Genomic DNA, 15,894 nt, shown 5'->3' with positions numbered 1-15,894 from the left:
AGAGGCCAGAGCCTGGTGGTGGCAGAAAGCAGGCGGTGGGGCGGTGGGGGATTGACCGGACCGGGCACAAGGGGCCTTGGGGGGCCGGAAAGGCTCAAGGCCTTGTTTGGGGTGGTTACCTGGATTTATACAAGGGGCAAAAGCCTGAACAGGACTCTTAGGTCTGTGCATCTCAATTAAATAAAATTAAATAAATTAAATCAAACTAAAATTAAACGAAATGAAGGACAAAATTTGAAACCTGCTTGAGAGTCACAGAGCCGCACGCCGTGCTCGATGCTGTTCACCGCAGGCTTGCTGGAGTGCTGCGGGCATGGCCGACTGTTCCGAGGGCTCTCAGAAGGAACGGTCCTTGCAGGAGTGCGGACCCCCCTTGGCCGTTCTGTGTTACTGATAGCTTTGACTTGCTAGTACATGGTTTAAATCCACGTGCAAACGTGGGGCAGCCTTTTTCTTTCACATGTGATTTTCAGTAGGCCAACTTTGTTTAGGAAAACATCCCTGAGCAGGTCAGTGGCACTGAGGCAGGTCTGGCCATCACGAGCTCCCGTGTGCAGGAATGGTGCTACGGGCCATGCGGTGTCTACACTGTGCCATTCTGCTGCGGCCCCGGGGAGGGGGCTCCCTATTTTACACGAGAGAGACCTCAGGAGACCAAGGCTGAGGGGGTTCGGTGACTTGCTCGAGTGCACACAGTAAGGGGAAGAAGCAGGGCTTGAACACCTCATCTACTGGAAAGCTGTGCACTGCACAATTCCACTGGACTGTGACTTCTCAGCAAAGTATACCTACAGCAGGGGAAGGCTGGGAGCACCTGCACCGCGGAGAAGGCTGGGAGCACCTGGGCACCCACACCGCGGGGAAGGCTGGGAGCACCTGGGCACCCACACCGCGGGGAAGGCTGGGGGCACCTGGGCACCCACACCGTGGGGAAGGCTGGGAGCGCCTGGGCACTCGCACTGCGGGGAAGGCTGGGAGCACCTGGGCACCCGCACCGCGGGGAAGGCTGGGGGCACCTGGGCACCCACACCGCGGGGAAGGCTGGGAGCGCCTGGGCACTCGCACTGCGGGGAAGGCTGGGAGCACCTGGGCACCCGCACCGCGGGGAAGGCTGGGGGCACCTGGGCACCCACACCGCGGGGAAGGCTGGGGGCACCTGGGCACATGCACTGCGGGGAAGGCTGGGGGCACCTGGGCACCCGCACCATGGGGAAGGCTGGGAGCGCCTGGGCACATGCACCATGGGGAAGGCTGGGAGCACTCGCACCGCGGGGAAGGCTGGGAGCACCCGCACCGCGGGGAAGGCTGGGAACACCTGGGCACAAGCACCGCGGGGACTGCTGGGAACCACAAAGAATCAGCCCCAGATTTCCAGCACAAGGAGTTGGCAGACATGTGAGTTGCAAATTTCTGCAAATGCTGTGTGGTGAAGTGTGAGCAGGGGAAGAGAGAGGGGTGTCTTGTGTGCAGTGCAGCTTGGGGGTGGGGGCTTCTGTTGACCTGAGTCGGGGAGGGCCTCTCGGAGGGGCTGGGCGAGGGAAAGCCGAGACAAAGGACAAGAGAGTGCCAGCCTTTAGAGGAGCCGGTGAATGACCCAGGGGCAGGGAGGCAGGCGCAGCCTGAGGGACTGGGCAGGGGGTGCAGGAGAGGAGGAAAAGACAGCGGGGTCATGCAGGGCCTGGAGGCTCACCAGGAGGAATTCGGGTTTTAGCCACTGGAAAGTTCAGTCGTGGCCGGGACTGTGTGGTCGTGGGTGTGTCCCCAGGCCCAGCAGGGCAGCTGGCATATAGTGGGCACTCAGTGTGAGCAGACCACCATTGCCACCCAGACCACCAGCCGGCACTGACCGTCAGCTGAGCCAGGCCCCGGGGGAGCCGCCCAAGACATAGCCCTTGGAAGATGTGCGCACACTGGTGTGTGTGCATGTGTGTGCACAGGTGTGGGCTACGTGTGTGCGTACATGGGTGTGTGTGTAAAAGTGGGGTCTGCATGGGTGTGCACGTGTGCGCATGAGTGGGTGTGTATACGGGAGGGTGTGCATGTGGGTGGCAGAGGCCGAGGGCTGTGCTGGTGGTGGTGAGGTTAAGAGGTGCCTCGAAGAAGAGCCCACCAGGCCGGAAGCGATGGCCGCGATGAATGAGGAACTTACCCAGCAGTCCTCCCCTTACTGACCTGATAGACTGTGAAGAGGTGAAGTCCCATCGTGGCCGGACTGATGGGACTGGCCATCCTGAGCCTTACTCCAGAGTGAGGAGGACGGGCAGACACTGCCACGCACAGAGCTTCTCCAGGAAATCATGACTCTGAAGAAACGACCTTATTAATCACAGCGAAGACCCTTGAAGAGAATCCCATGGATTCAAAAAGATGCCCGGCTCGGCACCCCCCGGATTACCGCCTCGATGAAATACAGCACGGCCACCGAAACGACAAGAACGTGGCCACGTCAAATCACACGCAAATTCCCACAGAACCGCGTGCCGCCTTGTAAACGTTCATCGACAGGACAAAAACCAGAAGAGCTTACTTGAGACGATGTAAATATTTTAACGTTCTGTCCATTTCCCCTCTTGTTTGCACTCATAATTTAAACAAATCTTGATTTACATTTTTCTGTTTCCAGCCAGGAGAACAGAGATCAGACATTGTGCCAAGGACGCGTGGCGCCGTTTGTGGGCACAGCCCCGGGCAGGGGTGCGGTTGCGCCCGCTGTGTGTGCCGCTGCGTCACCTGCCTCCTTCCTCCCCGGGGGCCACCTCCCCCCGCCACGCCGTCCCCCGTCCCCCGGGCGAGGCAGACAGCACAGCGACACCAGCCAGGCCGAGAGGAAGCTGGCGCATGTCTGTCTAGGTCACTCCAGGGAGAGAGAAGCTGCTCGGGACGGCGCCCAGCTGGGCCTCCCCCATGGGTAAACTGAGGCTGGGTGATTGGGAAGGAGCGCGTGCAGCCAAACACAAGACGTCCTGACTCCTGAGTGCTCCGTCCGTTAGCCCGTCGTGTTTGCCAGGGCTCTGCAGAGCACCCGCACCGACAGCACAGGACGTGGGACGGGGGAGAGCTTCGCCGCAAGGACCAGGAGCAGAGGATTTCGGAGGCTGCCGAGGGCCGCCGGGTAGGGGGCTGCCGGGCAGGTCCGGGGCTGCAGCTCCAGTCTGAAGGCGGTCTGCTGGAGAATCCCCTTGCTCGGGGAGGCTGCTCTATCGCCCCAACCCTGCCTTCCAGTGACGGGGGAGGGCGAGGCCCCTGCATGGCGGAAAGCACCGGAGTCCTCGGGTGTGTGTTAATCTCACCCAGAAACACCGTCCGAGTTGATACATAAAATCATCACAGGGCGGCCACCCCAGCCCGTGACTGCCTCTGACCTTCCAACTTGTGTTGAATCTCAGATAAAATCAGAACCCGCCCCCACCAGCAGACCCTAAGAGGGTCTCGCCCGCCACAGCCCCTCCAAGGAGTGCGGACGGACGGACGGACGGAGCAAACCAAGACACAGGACAGCCATCGAATCGGAACGTCAAGGAAACCACAAACGTCCCTTAGGAAACGTTCTCGGCCGTACTGGGGATGTACGTAAAGGAGAAAAAGCATCCGCGGTTTATCTGTGATTCAAATGTAACCAGAAGTCCTGCATTTTTATGCGGTGCCTTCAGCCGGCTGTCCCTGGACCGGCAGACCCACGGCTGTCACCACAGCCACCTGGCCCAGACACCCTGGGGCCCACCCTTCGAGGTTCTCCCTGGGACGGATGTCCTGTCTGAGGTCAGCACCCACCCCCCATTCCCCGAGGCACGTCGTCCTGTTACTGGCCTGAAGTGGGCTCTAGAAAAATCCCAGCTTTTGTAAGTGAAGAGGGCCCAGGGTACAGTCTTGAAATCCCGTCTGGCCGAGCCTGGGGAGCTGCAGCCCCAGCTTTCCTTCCAGGGGGTGAGAAGGGCGCTCAGTTCTCACACGCATGTGGCCTTGGGGAACCAGACTCCTGCTCGCTGGAGCTGCACTGTGCTCCCTGCTCTGTGATCTTGGGCAAAGGTCGCTGAGAATTTTAAGACCGAAGTGGCAGGGCATTAAACCCAGCGTGGGTCCCTGAGCAGCCCCCTCCCGGGCCTTGGCTCCCCCAGAGCCCGTGGCCGTGAGTAATGGCAAAGGTCTGCCCCCCACCCCCGTCCCCGGCCTCCCGGCTGCCCCGGACTCCACGGGGCCTCCCCAGCAAAGCCTCTGGCACACAGCACTGATTTACATCCAGGAGACCTGCGTGGTGGTGATGGCACCTCCCCTCCTCCTCCGGGTCCCAGGGCAGGTGTCGCGTCACACCCAGCGGCTGTCCCAGGGAGGCAGGAGGCCCCGCCTGCTGTAGGGTTGGGGCATTAGACTTGGGAGGAGCTGAGCAAGTGCTGGCCCCGAGGAGGCCTTCCGAGTCCGTCCTGCACGCCCACGAGGCCAGCTGCAGTGACCCGGGAGACAGCCGGCGTGCACAGCCACACGGGCCCCAGGACGGCCCAGTCTCCCGCGGGAGGGACGCCTGACCTGCACCCCTTGTGATTCCTCACCTAAACTTACCCCCACTGCATTCCTGGGGAAACTGAGACCAGAAGAAGCAGCTCCCTGTAGAGGAGAGGCGCCCTCCTTCTGGGAGACTAGAGCCTCAAGGGCACACGCCCCTGTGGTGGCGGAGCGTGCCCTGCCGCCCCGTAACCTGCTCACAGAGAGCTGTCCCCCAGACACATGCAGACACTGCCGTGCTTTGGGTAAAGAGCATCATAAATATATTTCCATATAATAGGATACAATAAATAGCTGGAATGAAGTACTCACGCGGCACCGAGCCCGCCCCCGCGTCCGGCTGGCCAGGGGAGCGCAGGCCGCCGCAGACAGCAATGAGGCCCGCTGCTTCTGAGGTAACATTTTGTATGAACTTTCTTTTAAAGAGAAATCCCTGCAGGACACGCAGACTTGCGGGACAGCACGGGGCTTCAGCCGGGCCACCCGCAGAGCCGCCCACTCCGGCCGCCGTGGTTACCGGGGCAGAGAGGCCGGCAGGTGTCCCCGCCTGGGTGTGGGTCGGGGACGGCGAAATGCCGGCTTCCCCAGGCCTCTCTGCAGGGCGCAGGGGTGCCATTAGCCCGTCCTCAGCTTCAGCACGCGGGAGCGGGGCTCCTTGGCGCTGGAGTAGACGAGGTAGGAGCCGGCCGTGGTGCGGAACGCCTCCCAGTCCCTGCAGCCGAAGGTCGGGAGGCTGTGCACGGCCACGAAGCCCTCGTAGCCCTGCCACCTGTGGGAGACATGCGGTCAGCCTCACCCCTGCAGGCGGAGCAGGGAAGCGCAGTGGCTCCCGCTCCAGGCCTGCACCTGTCCCTCCAGCCCCCACGTGTCCCTGGGCTGCACAAGCTCCCTGAACCATACTCAGCCTGCAGAGAAGGAAACTGAGGCCTGGAATGGGCGCTCTGCCCTGCCCCCTCCCCTGCAGCTCCTCACGTCCAGCCTGGATCCTGCCACCTGCCCGGAGGGCCCTGCAGGCACCCCCCAGTGGGCTGGGGGACGCGGGGCGGATCCTGGCGGTGCCAGAAGGCTAATTGTCGGGGCTGAGCTGGGAACTCCCCCGACTCCTGGGGCCAGTGTGCACAGCAAGCGTGCACCCCAGACACACCACATGGGTGTGGCGCCCCTCTGTTTTCAAAGGAGGTGGCAGCTCCCGGCACAGCACTGCCCCCCCACCCCCCCATCGAGCTGCGCAGAGTCAGCGGGGCTAGGCTTTGCCCCCACAAGGGATTTACGGGCGGGTGGGTGCTTTCATTTCCAGAGGGTTGAGTCCCCAGGACAGGGCGCCTGGGTCAAAGTGGACTTGTCTAGGTGACTTCCCGGGGAGGCGGGGTGGCCCCTGTCCTGACGGCTCCCGTGTGCCGTCCTCCGGCTTCGAGGACACAACTCCCCGTGCTCACTCAGTTCATGTCTTCTTCCTGTCATTCCTGTCCGTATCTTTGCCCATGTCTCCAAATTAAGACAGTGTTTTATCAATTTGCACAGGTTGCTTTTCTGTCAAATGTGTGGTTGGTTGTTTTCTTTGATTTTGAACGGGTTGCCTTTTCCGCAGAAACCCTGAAGGTCAGGGAGTCGCCCTGGCGGCTTTGCGGGCCTCATTTGAGGAGGTCCCCGCGGCCTTCCAGGCAACTTCGCGGTCAAAGTCGTCCTAGCCTTTCCCCTAATGTTTCTGTTGTTTAAGTTTTCACATTTAGATTTTTAATCCCCGTGAAGTTTATTTCTCTATATAATATGAAGCAGGCTCTAGCTTTGTTTTCCTCCAGACGGACAGGAAATTACACATAGTTATTTTATTAAGTACTATGTACCGTGTCCTTTTCCCATTGACTAGAACAGGACATTCACCGCGTCACGTGACTGAAAGCCCCTGGCTCTCCCCGGGCTGCGTGCTATTCCACCTGCACGTTTATTTTCGGCAGGAACCGTCTGCGTCTCCATGCTACCAGAGCCTCCTTCACTGTTCTTTTTCAGAATTTTCTTGGCCGCCTTTGAAAATGTATTCTTTCACATGAATTTTAAAAGTCCTTTGTCATGTTGAAAATTCTACTTTTTAATAAGTTAGAAAGTCTAAAGAAAAAGGATGATTTTTCTAGTAAGATACAGATGACCCGGATTGTCTGGAGAGGAGGTGAAAAGCCTGCTTACACCATTAGCCATGGGAGAAATCGGGAAGTTGCTCCGGAGACACCGCGGAAAACGAACAAGGCCCAGGCGGCTTTATAGCAGAATTTAAGCTAACGGCAGAGAAAACAGACAGACCCTCTGGCCTGAACGACCCCAGTCCGTCGTGTCGGTGGAGAACACTGTGTGTGTATTTATTGAGTCAGGCTCCAGATCAAACGGGATAAAGGAAAGTCCCCAAAAGAAAACCGCAGTCCAACTCATGCGCTATCACGGACACAAGCACTGAAGTCAGTCCCACGCGCTGGGAAGACGGCGGCGTCCTGAGCCGTCCCACAGCACCGTTCGGGGGCGCCCGCCGCAGGAAAGCCAGGAGATCTCCCATAAATCATTACGTGGAGAAGAGCCAGGCCGGCACCAGGGAACGCGCCATGATGAGCCCACGTCAGAACGGCCCGGGGACACTCAGACCTTCCCACGAGGCGGCAAGACAGAGCTGCTGGCCACGCCGCGCCTGGCCGAGACTGTTCTGGGATTTCTAGCTAATTAAGAAAACTAGGAAGGAGCCCAAACATCGGCAATCAGGAGGCAAAGTGCCTTGTACTCAGGGATGTAATTATACCCCTAGAAGTTCCACGAGACTCTCTTAAGAAAAACGAGCAGATCTGAGATGATAATTTGGTTGGGTGGCTAGACACAACAGTTAACTCATGACAAGCGGCTGGAAATGGAAAGGAAAAGACCCCAGGTGTGCTCACCAAACTTGAAAGCCTCCCAGAGCGAGTGTAATGCTAAGGCCCAGGGCCTGTATGAGGACAGGCAAACCTGTACTGAAGGGACAAAGCGAGAGGCCCCCACGGTCCTAGGCGGGAACATCTCATAGAATAAACTACCCGAACTCTCAAGCCCGGCGTTGGAAGTCTGTCCCATGGGCCAGAACCCAGAGATGTGAGCGTCCGCGTGACCCGCGGGCCACCTGGCCAACCCCAGGGTGCGACGCAGGCTCAGCCTGCGACACGCTGCAGCGGGAGGTCGCCTGCCCTGCAGAGAAGGTGAGCACCCCTCCATCCCAGGCAGACTCAGGTGGCGAGGAGGGGGTGGCCTTTGGAGGCTCTTTACCTGTAAATAATACTATTCACGGAGAAGGTGTTTCCATCAAAGGAGTTTGCCACCACCAGGAAATAATCTTCTCCCACCGAGAAAAACTCCCAGTCCAGGGCACTGCGGAGACAGGGGAGCGGACATGAGCGAACCCCGGGGCACTGGCTCCAGGCCGGTCCTCCTAATCCCGGAGCCCAGGGGCCCCGGGCCACCCCAAGATCCAGAGCAATTTTCCCACCTGGTGAACTGGGTCCATTCCAGGGGAGTGCAAACCAGTTGTTTGCTTTTTAAAACATTTCTAAGATGTAAATTATAAAATACAACTAGCATAAAACGTGCCGTCTAAACCACTTTTAAGCGTATGGCTCAGCGGGCTGAGTGTGTGAAGAGCACTGTGCAACCATCACCGGCATCGTCTCCGGGACTCTCTCACTCTCCCAACGCCAGCCTCTGTCTGTGGGGGACGCTCACCTGCTCCCCCTGCCCTGGCGCCCCCACCCTACTCTCCGTCTCCGGTTCGAGTGCTCGGGGACCTTGTACGGGCGGAGTCACACCGTATGTGTCCTTTGGTGGCGGCCTGTCTCACTGAGCATGATGTCCCCAAGGTCTGTGCGTGGCGGCCTGTTCACCGTCCCTCCCTTGGGGCTGGATGACACTCCGCTACATGGAGGGACCCGTGTCCGTCATCCATCCGTGGACGGTGGGCTTGCACAGTGCTGGGGTGGGGTGTGGGCCACGTCTCCCACTTTAAAGCAGTTGAAGGAATTGGAGAAAAGGTCCCAAGCCTGTGGTCACTCCAGGGGGTCATGCAGGACACCCCCCCTGGAGACAGGGTTGGAGGACACTGGCTGTGAGGTCACCCATTTGCCCTGTGGCTCCTTGCCTGACACCGCTTCGGGGACAGACAGAAATGTTCTCCTACACTCAGAAGCTGTATTTCTTGTTGCAAACCCACAGGCTGCCTTCTTCTTAGATGGGGAAGTGAGCCCCCCGCGTGCAGCAAGTGGGCTCAGCTGGGCCCTGGAGGCCAGGCCGGCGTGTCTGTGTCTGGCCCAGAGCTGACGCCTGTTCAGGGAGCAGAGGGCCACCCTCTCTTAGTGGACACTTGCCTCTGGGTCCCTTCCCTGTGGGGACCAAGGGCACCCGCCTTGAACGGGGGTGGTGGTTTCAAACGGGTCCCTGGGACACTCGGGGGCAGGGCTGAGGCCAGCAAGGGCCCCACCTCTGCCCTCTTCCACCACCAGAACCGTATCTGGGCCACCTCGAGCAACGGCCAGTTATGATTCTATGATTCAGCCCCAAAGTTATGATTATAATCAATTATGACTCTACGATTCAGCCCCTATTGTGCTCCCCGAGGCGCGGCCACGGGCGGCGGGCATGTGGTCCCCGGGCATCCGTCCTCCGGCCAGACTGGGAGAAGCGAGCAGACTGACGCTGTCTGCACCGTGGCGCGTACCAGACGCCAGGTTTGCCCGGGAGCAGCGGAAGCGAGCCGTCCAGCCGTGCGTTCCTGCTGTGCCCCCACAGCAGACGTATTTGCATTCTCCGGAGCCGCACCATTCGGTCAAAGGCGGAGAGAACCCTCATGTCCACCAGGGGGCGAGGGATGGGGTCCACAGAATGGATCTGCCGCAGGACGGAGTATCGTGTGGTCGTGAAAAGCCGTGGAGCGCTGGCTGGCGCCACCTCGCGGAGAAACCTTGAGAACCGCCGAGCCAGAGCGGCAGGCACCGGAGGTGGCCTCCCGCGTGATTCCACGTGAACGGAGCGTCCAGGACTGGGAACTCGTGGGGACGGAAAGTAGAGGGCTGGCTGCGGGGCGGGGGTGGGGGAGGGGTGACAGCTGAAGGGTAGGGGGTTTCCTTTCGGGGTGATGAAAATGCCCTGAAACAGCCGGTGATGGTTGCACAGACCTGCGGGTTTAACGAAAATCACCGAACCGCGAACAGGGCCTGCTGCTGGACAGCAAGTAGAACCAAGGCGACAAGGAGGAGCCACGAAGCTCCTCGGCGGCCCCTGGAGGAGGTTTGCACATGTGGTGCCGCGAGGCCAGCGCGCCCCGACACACGTGGACACGCTTGCATGCCAGGCTCCGGCCGTGCTGGCTCCGTGGGCAGCGCCCTGCCCTTTGTGCCCACCCGCGGCCGCAAGGCGCACCTGCAGGTGGGAATCTCCTGGAACTTGACGAACATCTGCGCGGTGACGTTCAGCTCGTAGATGACCGAGTTGATGACGTAGGAGTCACTGTGCGTTTGCGTCCGCACGTCGTAGCTGTGACTGTTCGCGACCGCAAGGAACACCCTCTCTCCGATGTGGAAAACCTCCCAGTCCGCGGCGCCGAACGTCTGGGACAGAGCGGGAAGGAGTGAAGAGCGGCCCTCAGCGGCGTCCCAGTGCCGCCGCAGGGCTACACCACAAACAGCTGGGGCACCGGACACGCGGCGCTCCCCCATCTGGCTCTGCTCACTTCCAGCCTCACTGCCGCCACCCCCGTCATGAGTGTGGGGGCCCAACCACACCCACACCCAAAGAGATCATCTGTGCAAAGTGCTTCTCAGTCTTCTGTGCCTTCCACTCCCCCACCCCCTATGCTGCCTGTCCTGCAAGGTCCAGCTGCTAAAACACCTTTTCCAGGGAGCCCTCCCTGCTTCCTCTGGTCCCAGCTCTGACCTCCGAAGCAACCTCTAGACATTTGTGTTTCTGACTACATGCTGTCCCGGGCCCGAGGCTTTCTTTGGATTCTACCAGCAGCCCCATCTCTGGGTCCCATGCATCCTGTTCCTCCATGAGCCACTTATCAGCCTCGAGGGTGAAGTATGCACAGGGGAAACAGGGCTGGACTGGCACACGAATGGCGAGCTGTGGAGCCTTTGCCAGAGCTCAAGCTGCATGAACTGATTTGCATGTGGGGCCCAGGAGGAGGACGTTTATGTCGTTTGTGGCCAGCATCTCAGGGATTATGGTGGTGCAGGTGCACAGGGAGGGAGAGGACCCGAGGAGTCCAGATCCAGGCCCTGAGTTTGAGCCCTGAAGAGAGGGGGTGGGGGCAGAAATAAATGGAGACATTTTCCTGGGGAAACAAGGCGCAGGTGCACAGAGAGGCGTTTTGGGCAACTGCATAGGAAGACGGCGAATAGTAGGGGTCGAGCAGGAGAGGGAGGGTACGGCTCCCCGTGGCGGGTCTGTGGCTGATGGACGAGCACGCAGACGTCCTCGGGGAGCCCGAGCCACAGTGAGTGGACGCTGCCGGTCCCTTGGTTCCCATGTCAGCAGAAAGGGGCTCCCTCGACCCCACCTGTCCCCTTGGGCTGCAGGAGCTCCAGTGGCTCACAGCGCACTGAAGTTGTCTTTGAGAGTTTGCCTCCTGCCTCGCAGCTTCTGATGCATGCAGCGCTGGCCCTCCTGCTGACAGCAGTTGCAAACACAGCTGTACGCGCAAACAGTTGAAGGTTCCGGACAGTGGCCGGGGGCAGGCAGACCCTGGAGGGGCCGTGACTCCTGAACCAAGGGAATCACATGCACACGGGGTGTGTGTGTCTGGCTTTTCCTCTGACGGTTCCTCACCCCATGCCGCACGGCCACGGCCCTCGGGTGTGTGCAGCAGGCTGGCTGGGGGTCCCCAGAGGGAGTGGCTAGAAACGGAAGGGGGATATCTGAGAGAGGAGGGAGCCCCGGGAGGGGGAGCCCCAATGTCGCCACGTTAACCTCTCTCGAGTTCTTGTCCAGCTCCTGCGGGGCAGGCCTAGGCCGGTGTCCAGGGACCCAGGGACCCGGGGACGAGCAAACAGCAGTTGGGAGGCCAGAGGCTCACACAGAGCGCGAGCGCGGTCTACGGCCGAGAGAAAACACTGAACAAAATGTACCAACAGCGCAGACATCGAGACTGGCAGATACAGACCCTACAGTGACCCCGATGAGAGCCTACGGGAAAACGCACGCGGTTCGCAGGTGTCGGGACGTTCGGACGGCTGTGAACACTGCAGGGGCAGAAGAGCAATCCCGTAACTGACAGCGTGATATCTAGAGTCCAACATTCATGGGAGGGGACCGACGGCTCCAGGGCCGTCCAGAACGCACAGTCGGGGAACCGAGGGGACACCAACAGGATCACCCACACGGAGCACACAGGGGAACAAAGATTCTAACAAGCGTGAACGGAACCCATGCCCGTGGGATCCTACGACGCCATCTAACACACAGGGGAGTGGAGTCCCCGAAGGAAAGGAAAGGAGGAGGACACAGAAGAAAACATTTACCTGCATAAGGCTCGAATGTTTCCAGATTTGATTAAAAACACCAAACCATAGATCCAAAAAGAGCAGAGACCCGGAGCAGCATACACGCAGAGACCCACGCCGGGACACGTCGTGTTCAAGTAGCTGACACAGAACAGAGAGCGAGAGGCGAGAGGCAGGGGAGAAGTCACGTCCCGGACAGCAGGGCGCGGGGACAACGGAGCAGCGACACCGGGGACGAGGGAAGTTCGGCGTCCACGGGAAAACATCCTCAGAGCCATCGAATGGAAAACATGTGAGCCCTGAATTCTAAAACCAGTGAGAACAGACTTCACAGATGAAGGTTGGCTAAGGTCATTTGCAGACAGGAGCGACAGAACGAGTTGCCAGGGGGCCTGCTTTACGGGGAAGGCTGGAGGTGGCCGGCGGGGCACAGGTGAGGGCGCGAGGGTGCACGTGCGGCCCCAGGGGGGTGAGCTCCAGGTGCACACGGACAAGGGAGCGACCACAGGTGACAGGAGCAGTGCCAGCATGTACACACGCGCCCTGCAGCCCCCTGCCCCCCTCCAACCCCCCCCCCACCGCCGGCCGGGGACAGGCTGCCACGCCCGCGTATCAATACTGAAGACACAAGAGAAAGTCAAACGTGGGCAAAAGACCTGAACAGATGTTTCACAAAGGAAAGTGCAGGAGGCCAGCAAATGCACAGGGACGTGCCCGCTGTCTAGTCCCCGGGAATCACAACTTTGAAGTCACGGAGAGACCACGTCACACCCAATGTGTAAAACCAAAAATGCTGGCAAAAGCAAATGTGTCCTCCTCATCTTGGACCCTCCGCGTGGCTAAGGCGGAGCCCGGAGGAGGTGCTCCGTGCGCCCCAGGTCCACCTGCCCTGCGGAGGGGCGCAGGGGGAGCCGCGTGAGGGAGGAAAGCGCGGGGTCAACAGCGTGTGAGGCCCTGGGAACAGGTGGAAGGTGGATGGTCCGTTCCTTCCTTCCAAGGGTAACTTTCGGCTTTTCCAGCTGCCCAGACAGTCAGCACGGTAACACACCCGTGGCCCCTCCGAAGCCAGGAGAGGTGTCTCCAGGCCGTTAGGTCCGTCTGAGGCACGTCCCTTGGCTCTGTAACTCCTGCACGAGCAGAGGGCAGGAAGAAGGTGTCCCTGCCGGCCGCCGTGCCCTCTGACACAAGGACACTCCTCGGGTTTGGGCCACAGGTGGCTGTTAGCACCCTCCCTCCTGTACATTTGGGGTCACGCTCAGGGCCGGGGTCTCACAGGATTTCTGTGGCATGAACTGGGGCCTGGGCCCAGGGATGCAGGGATGCCCAAAGCCACACAGTGGGCAGGCTGGGGACTGGCCTGCTTCCCTGGGGACGCCGCGTTCCACCTGGGGGCAGGTCCTCCCTGCATGGTCCCAGGTTGTCCCGGCCGGGCCAGAGCTGCTACACTGTAGGGGCACCCCTGGGTCCACCACTGCATCCCTCCCTGGCTTCCCGGTACCCAGCAAGGCCTGTGCTCAGGGGACACCTCACATCCCAGGCCAGCCAGGGCCAGGCCTCACATGCCTGCCCCTTTTTGGCACATCTGTCACCAGCTTGAACATTGCTGTCCCCACATGCAAATTCGGGATGTGCTGTCCAGCCTGCCTGCTTATCCCCTATTGACCGACCTCAGTGCCTGCTTGGCCACCCCAGCCACCGGGCCAAGAGCACACTGCCGGTCAAGGTGGCATTTTCTCAATGCCCAGCAGAGGGTGCCATTGTCTGCCATGGCCCAGACGACCTGGGCCCTTCCCGAGAACAGTCCTGGCACCACCCCCGAGTGGGCTCCTAGTCCAGCTGCTTAGAAGCGGGTCTGGACCTGTCCTGAGGGGCAGAAACAGGTGAGTTGCAGCTAAAAGAATACGACTCACTAGGACAAGGACAAAGGGACCAGGCCACCCGGCAGTCACTGACTCCGTGCAGGCACCAGGAGCTGGGCTAGGGCTCTTCTGGGTGAATGTGTCCTCTCCTCACTGTGGCTCCATCAGGTGGCACTATTTCTGTCCGCTGGAGCCACCTCACAGCATCCAAGCAGGCTCAGAGACACTCGGGGCCCATGGAGCCTTCAGCATCGTCCCCTGCTGGGGACCCACACCTGTGCAGAGAGTCACACAGGGCAGCTCTGCAACTCCTCGGAAACCAAACAGCAGCTGTCAGCCCGCTAGACCACAGGCTCCCTCCAGCCCTGTGCCAGGAAACCACGCCACTGGGAAACTACACACCTGTAAATGCACAAGCCTGCATGTACAGACACACGCACACCTACACATCCACGCGTGCACATGCCTGCACGCACACACGCACACACACATGCACATGTGTGTGCCTGCATGTGCGCACCTGTACACACCCACACAAATCCACGTGTGCACATGCCTGCATGCACACACGCACACACGTGCACACATATGCCCCTGCGTGTGCCTGCATGTGCACACCTGTACACACCCACACACGTCCACGCGTGCACATGCCTGCATGCACACACGCACACACGTGCACACATGTGCCCCTGCGTGTGCCTGCATGTGCACACCTGTACACACCCACACGCGTCCACGCATGCACACGTATACATCTGCACGCACACAACTGTACATGCTGCGTGCATGCTCGTGCACGTGTGTACACACACACACACCTGCACACATGCACATAAAGTGGTCAGCAGGTGGTCCGAGGAGAGGATCTCCCCAGGTGCCAGGGCTTCCTTCCGGCTCCAAGCTGCGTGACCCTCAGCCTGCTCCCTCGGCTTCAGTCCCAGCATGGAGGCGCGTGCAGACGGGGGGCTGAGGAGGGGCTGCGGGAGGCTCCGGGAGCACAGGCAGAGGCGAGGAGGAAGGCCGAGGGTGTGTCTGGTGGAGGGAGGAGGGAGGGAGATGTATGTGTGGTTTAGAGGGGTCCTCATCCTGCCTCTGTTCTGTGTGCCCCCCCATACAGCAAGGACGGGGGTGCCTCGTTCAGTTTGAATTCCAGAAAAACAATTGTGCGCACCCCATGCACTGCTGGGGACACTCTTTTACTAAAAAATTATTCATTGTTTACCCGGAACGCAAACTGAGCCAGGCACCTGGGATTTCATCTGGGCAGAGGGTGGCAGAGACCTGGAAGGCCTCCTGGGGTCGTAGCCACTGGCTATCAATGACCCCTCCTCCCCACACAGGGCCGCCAGAGCCCCTCCCAGAACACAGCCCACACTGCACCCTCAGCCAGAGGCCGGGCTCCTCCCTCTCAGAAGCCAGAGTGGGGAGCGTATTTGCCCACAGCTGTGCCCGCCTGGGCAGGGGGCGCAGGGGCCTGGGGCCTGATGTCAGGCGGCTCCTGGATTCTAGGTGCATTAGGGACTCATCAGAGAGAGAAGAAATTCCCACATCAAACAGCCCTGCCAAACCCTGCCTGGCACCTGGCGCAGTGGCCGGGCACCTGCTGGGCTGGGCGGCCCCTCCCTCCCTCCTTCTGAGCGGAATTCCCCTGGTGCCTGCCTCGACAGCCCCCAGCGCGGTGCCTGGCAGGCTGCCCGAGTGCCTCGCCGGGATGATGGCGCTTCGGGGACCCAGCAGCCAGGCGCACCTGGAGCCCCTGACGGCCTCCCTCGGGGGGGGGTGGGCTCTCGGTAATCAGAGCATCAGGCTGGGCCAGGAGGCCCTTGGGTTCTGGCTCCGAAGCAGCCAGAATCAAGGTCAGGGAGTGCCTGGGGAGCAGGGCAGGGAGGCAGGGTGCTGCCAGGGGATGGCAAGCAGCCCCCCAAAGGGCCCCGGCGTGGGGATGTTGCTATTCTCGTGGCAGGCAGTTGGCCAGTGTGGGTGAGGGTCCCGTCCCACGAGGCTGCAGGCCCCCCCCCCCCCCCCCCCCCCCCCCC

At 60.5% G+C, this 15,894-nt stretch overlaps 1 protein-coding gene across 1 annotated transcript in view; it reads right to left on the bottom strand.

Annotated features, from left to right (window-relative positions):
* Positions 1–4,788: 4,788 nt before the first annotated feature.
* Positions 4,789–15,894, bottom strand: part of TSPEAR (thrombospondin type laminin G domain and EAR repeats) — a 59,355-nt gene continuing 48,249 nt past the window's right edge. The window contains exons 9-11 of the mRNA XM_040621820.1: positions 9,916–10,103; positions 7,774–7,875; positions 4,789–5,266 (exon numbers count right to left, since the gene is read on the bottom strand). Coding sequence (XP_040477754.1) covers positions 5,113–5,266; positions 7,774–7,875; positions 9,916–10,103 — 444 coding nt within the window. The 3' untranslated portion in view covers positions 4,789–5,112. The remainder of the gene's footprint in view (positions 5,267–7,773; positions 7,876–9,915; positions 10,104–15,894) is intronic.

The sequence above is a fragment of the Ursus maritimus genome, unplaced genomic scaffold (assembly GCF_017311325.1).
Source record: "Ursus maritimus isolate PB19 unplaced genomic scaffold, ASM1731132v1 scaffold_4, whole genome shotgun sequence".
In the NCBI taxonomy this organism is placed as follows: Eukaryota; Metazoa; Chordata; class Mammalia; order Carnivora; family Ursidae; genus Ursus; species Ursus maritimus.
This window is presented reverse-complemented; position numbering and strand designations above follow the sequence as displayed.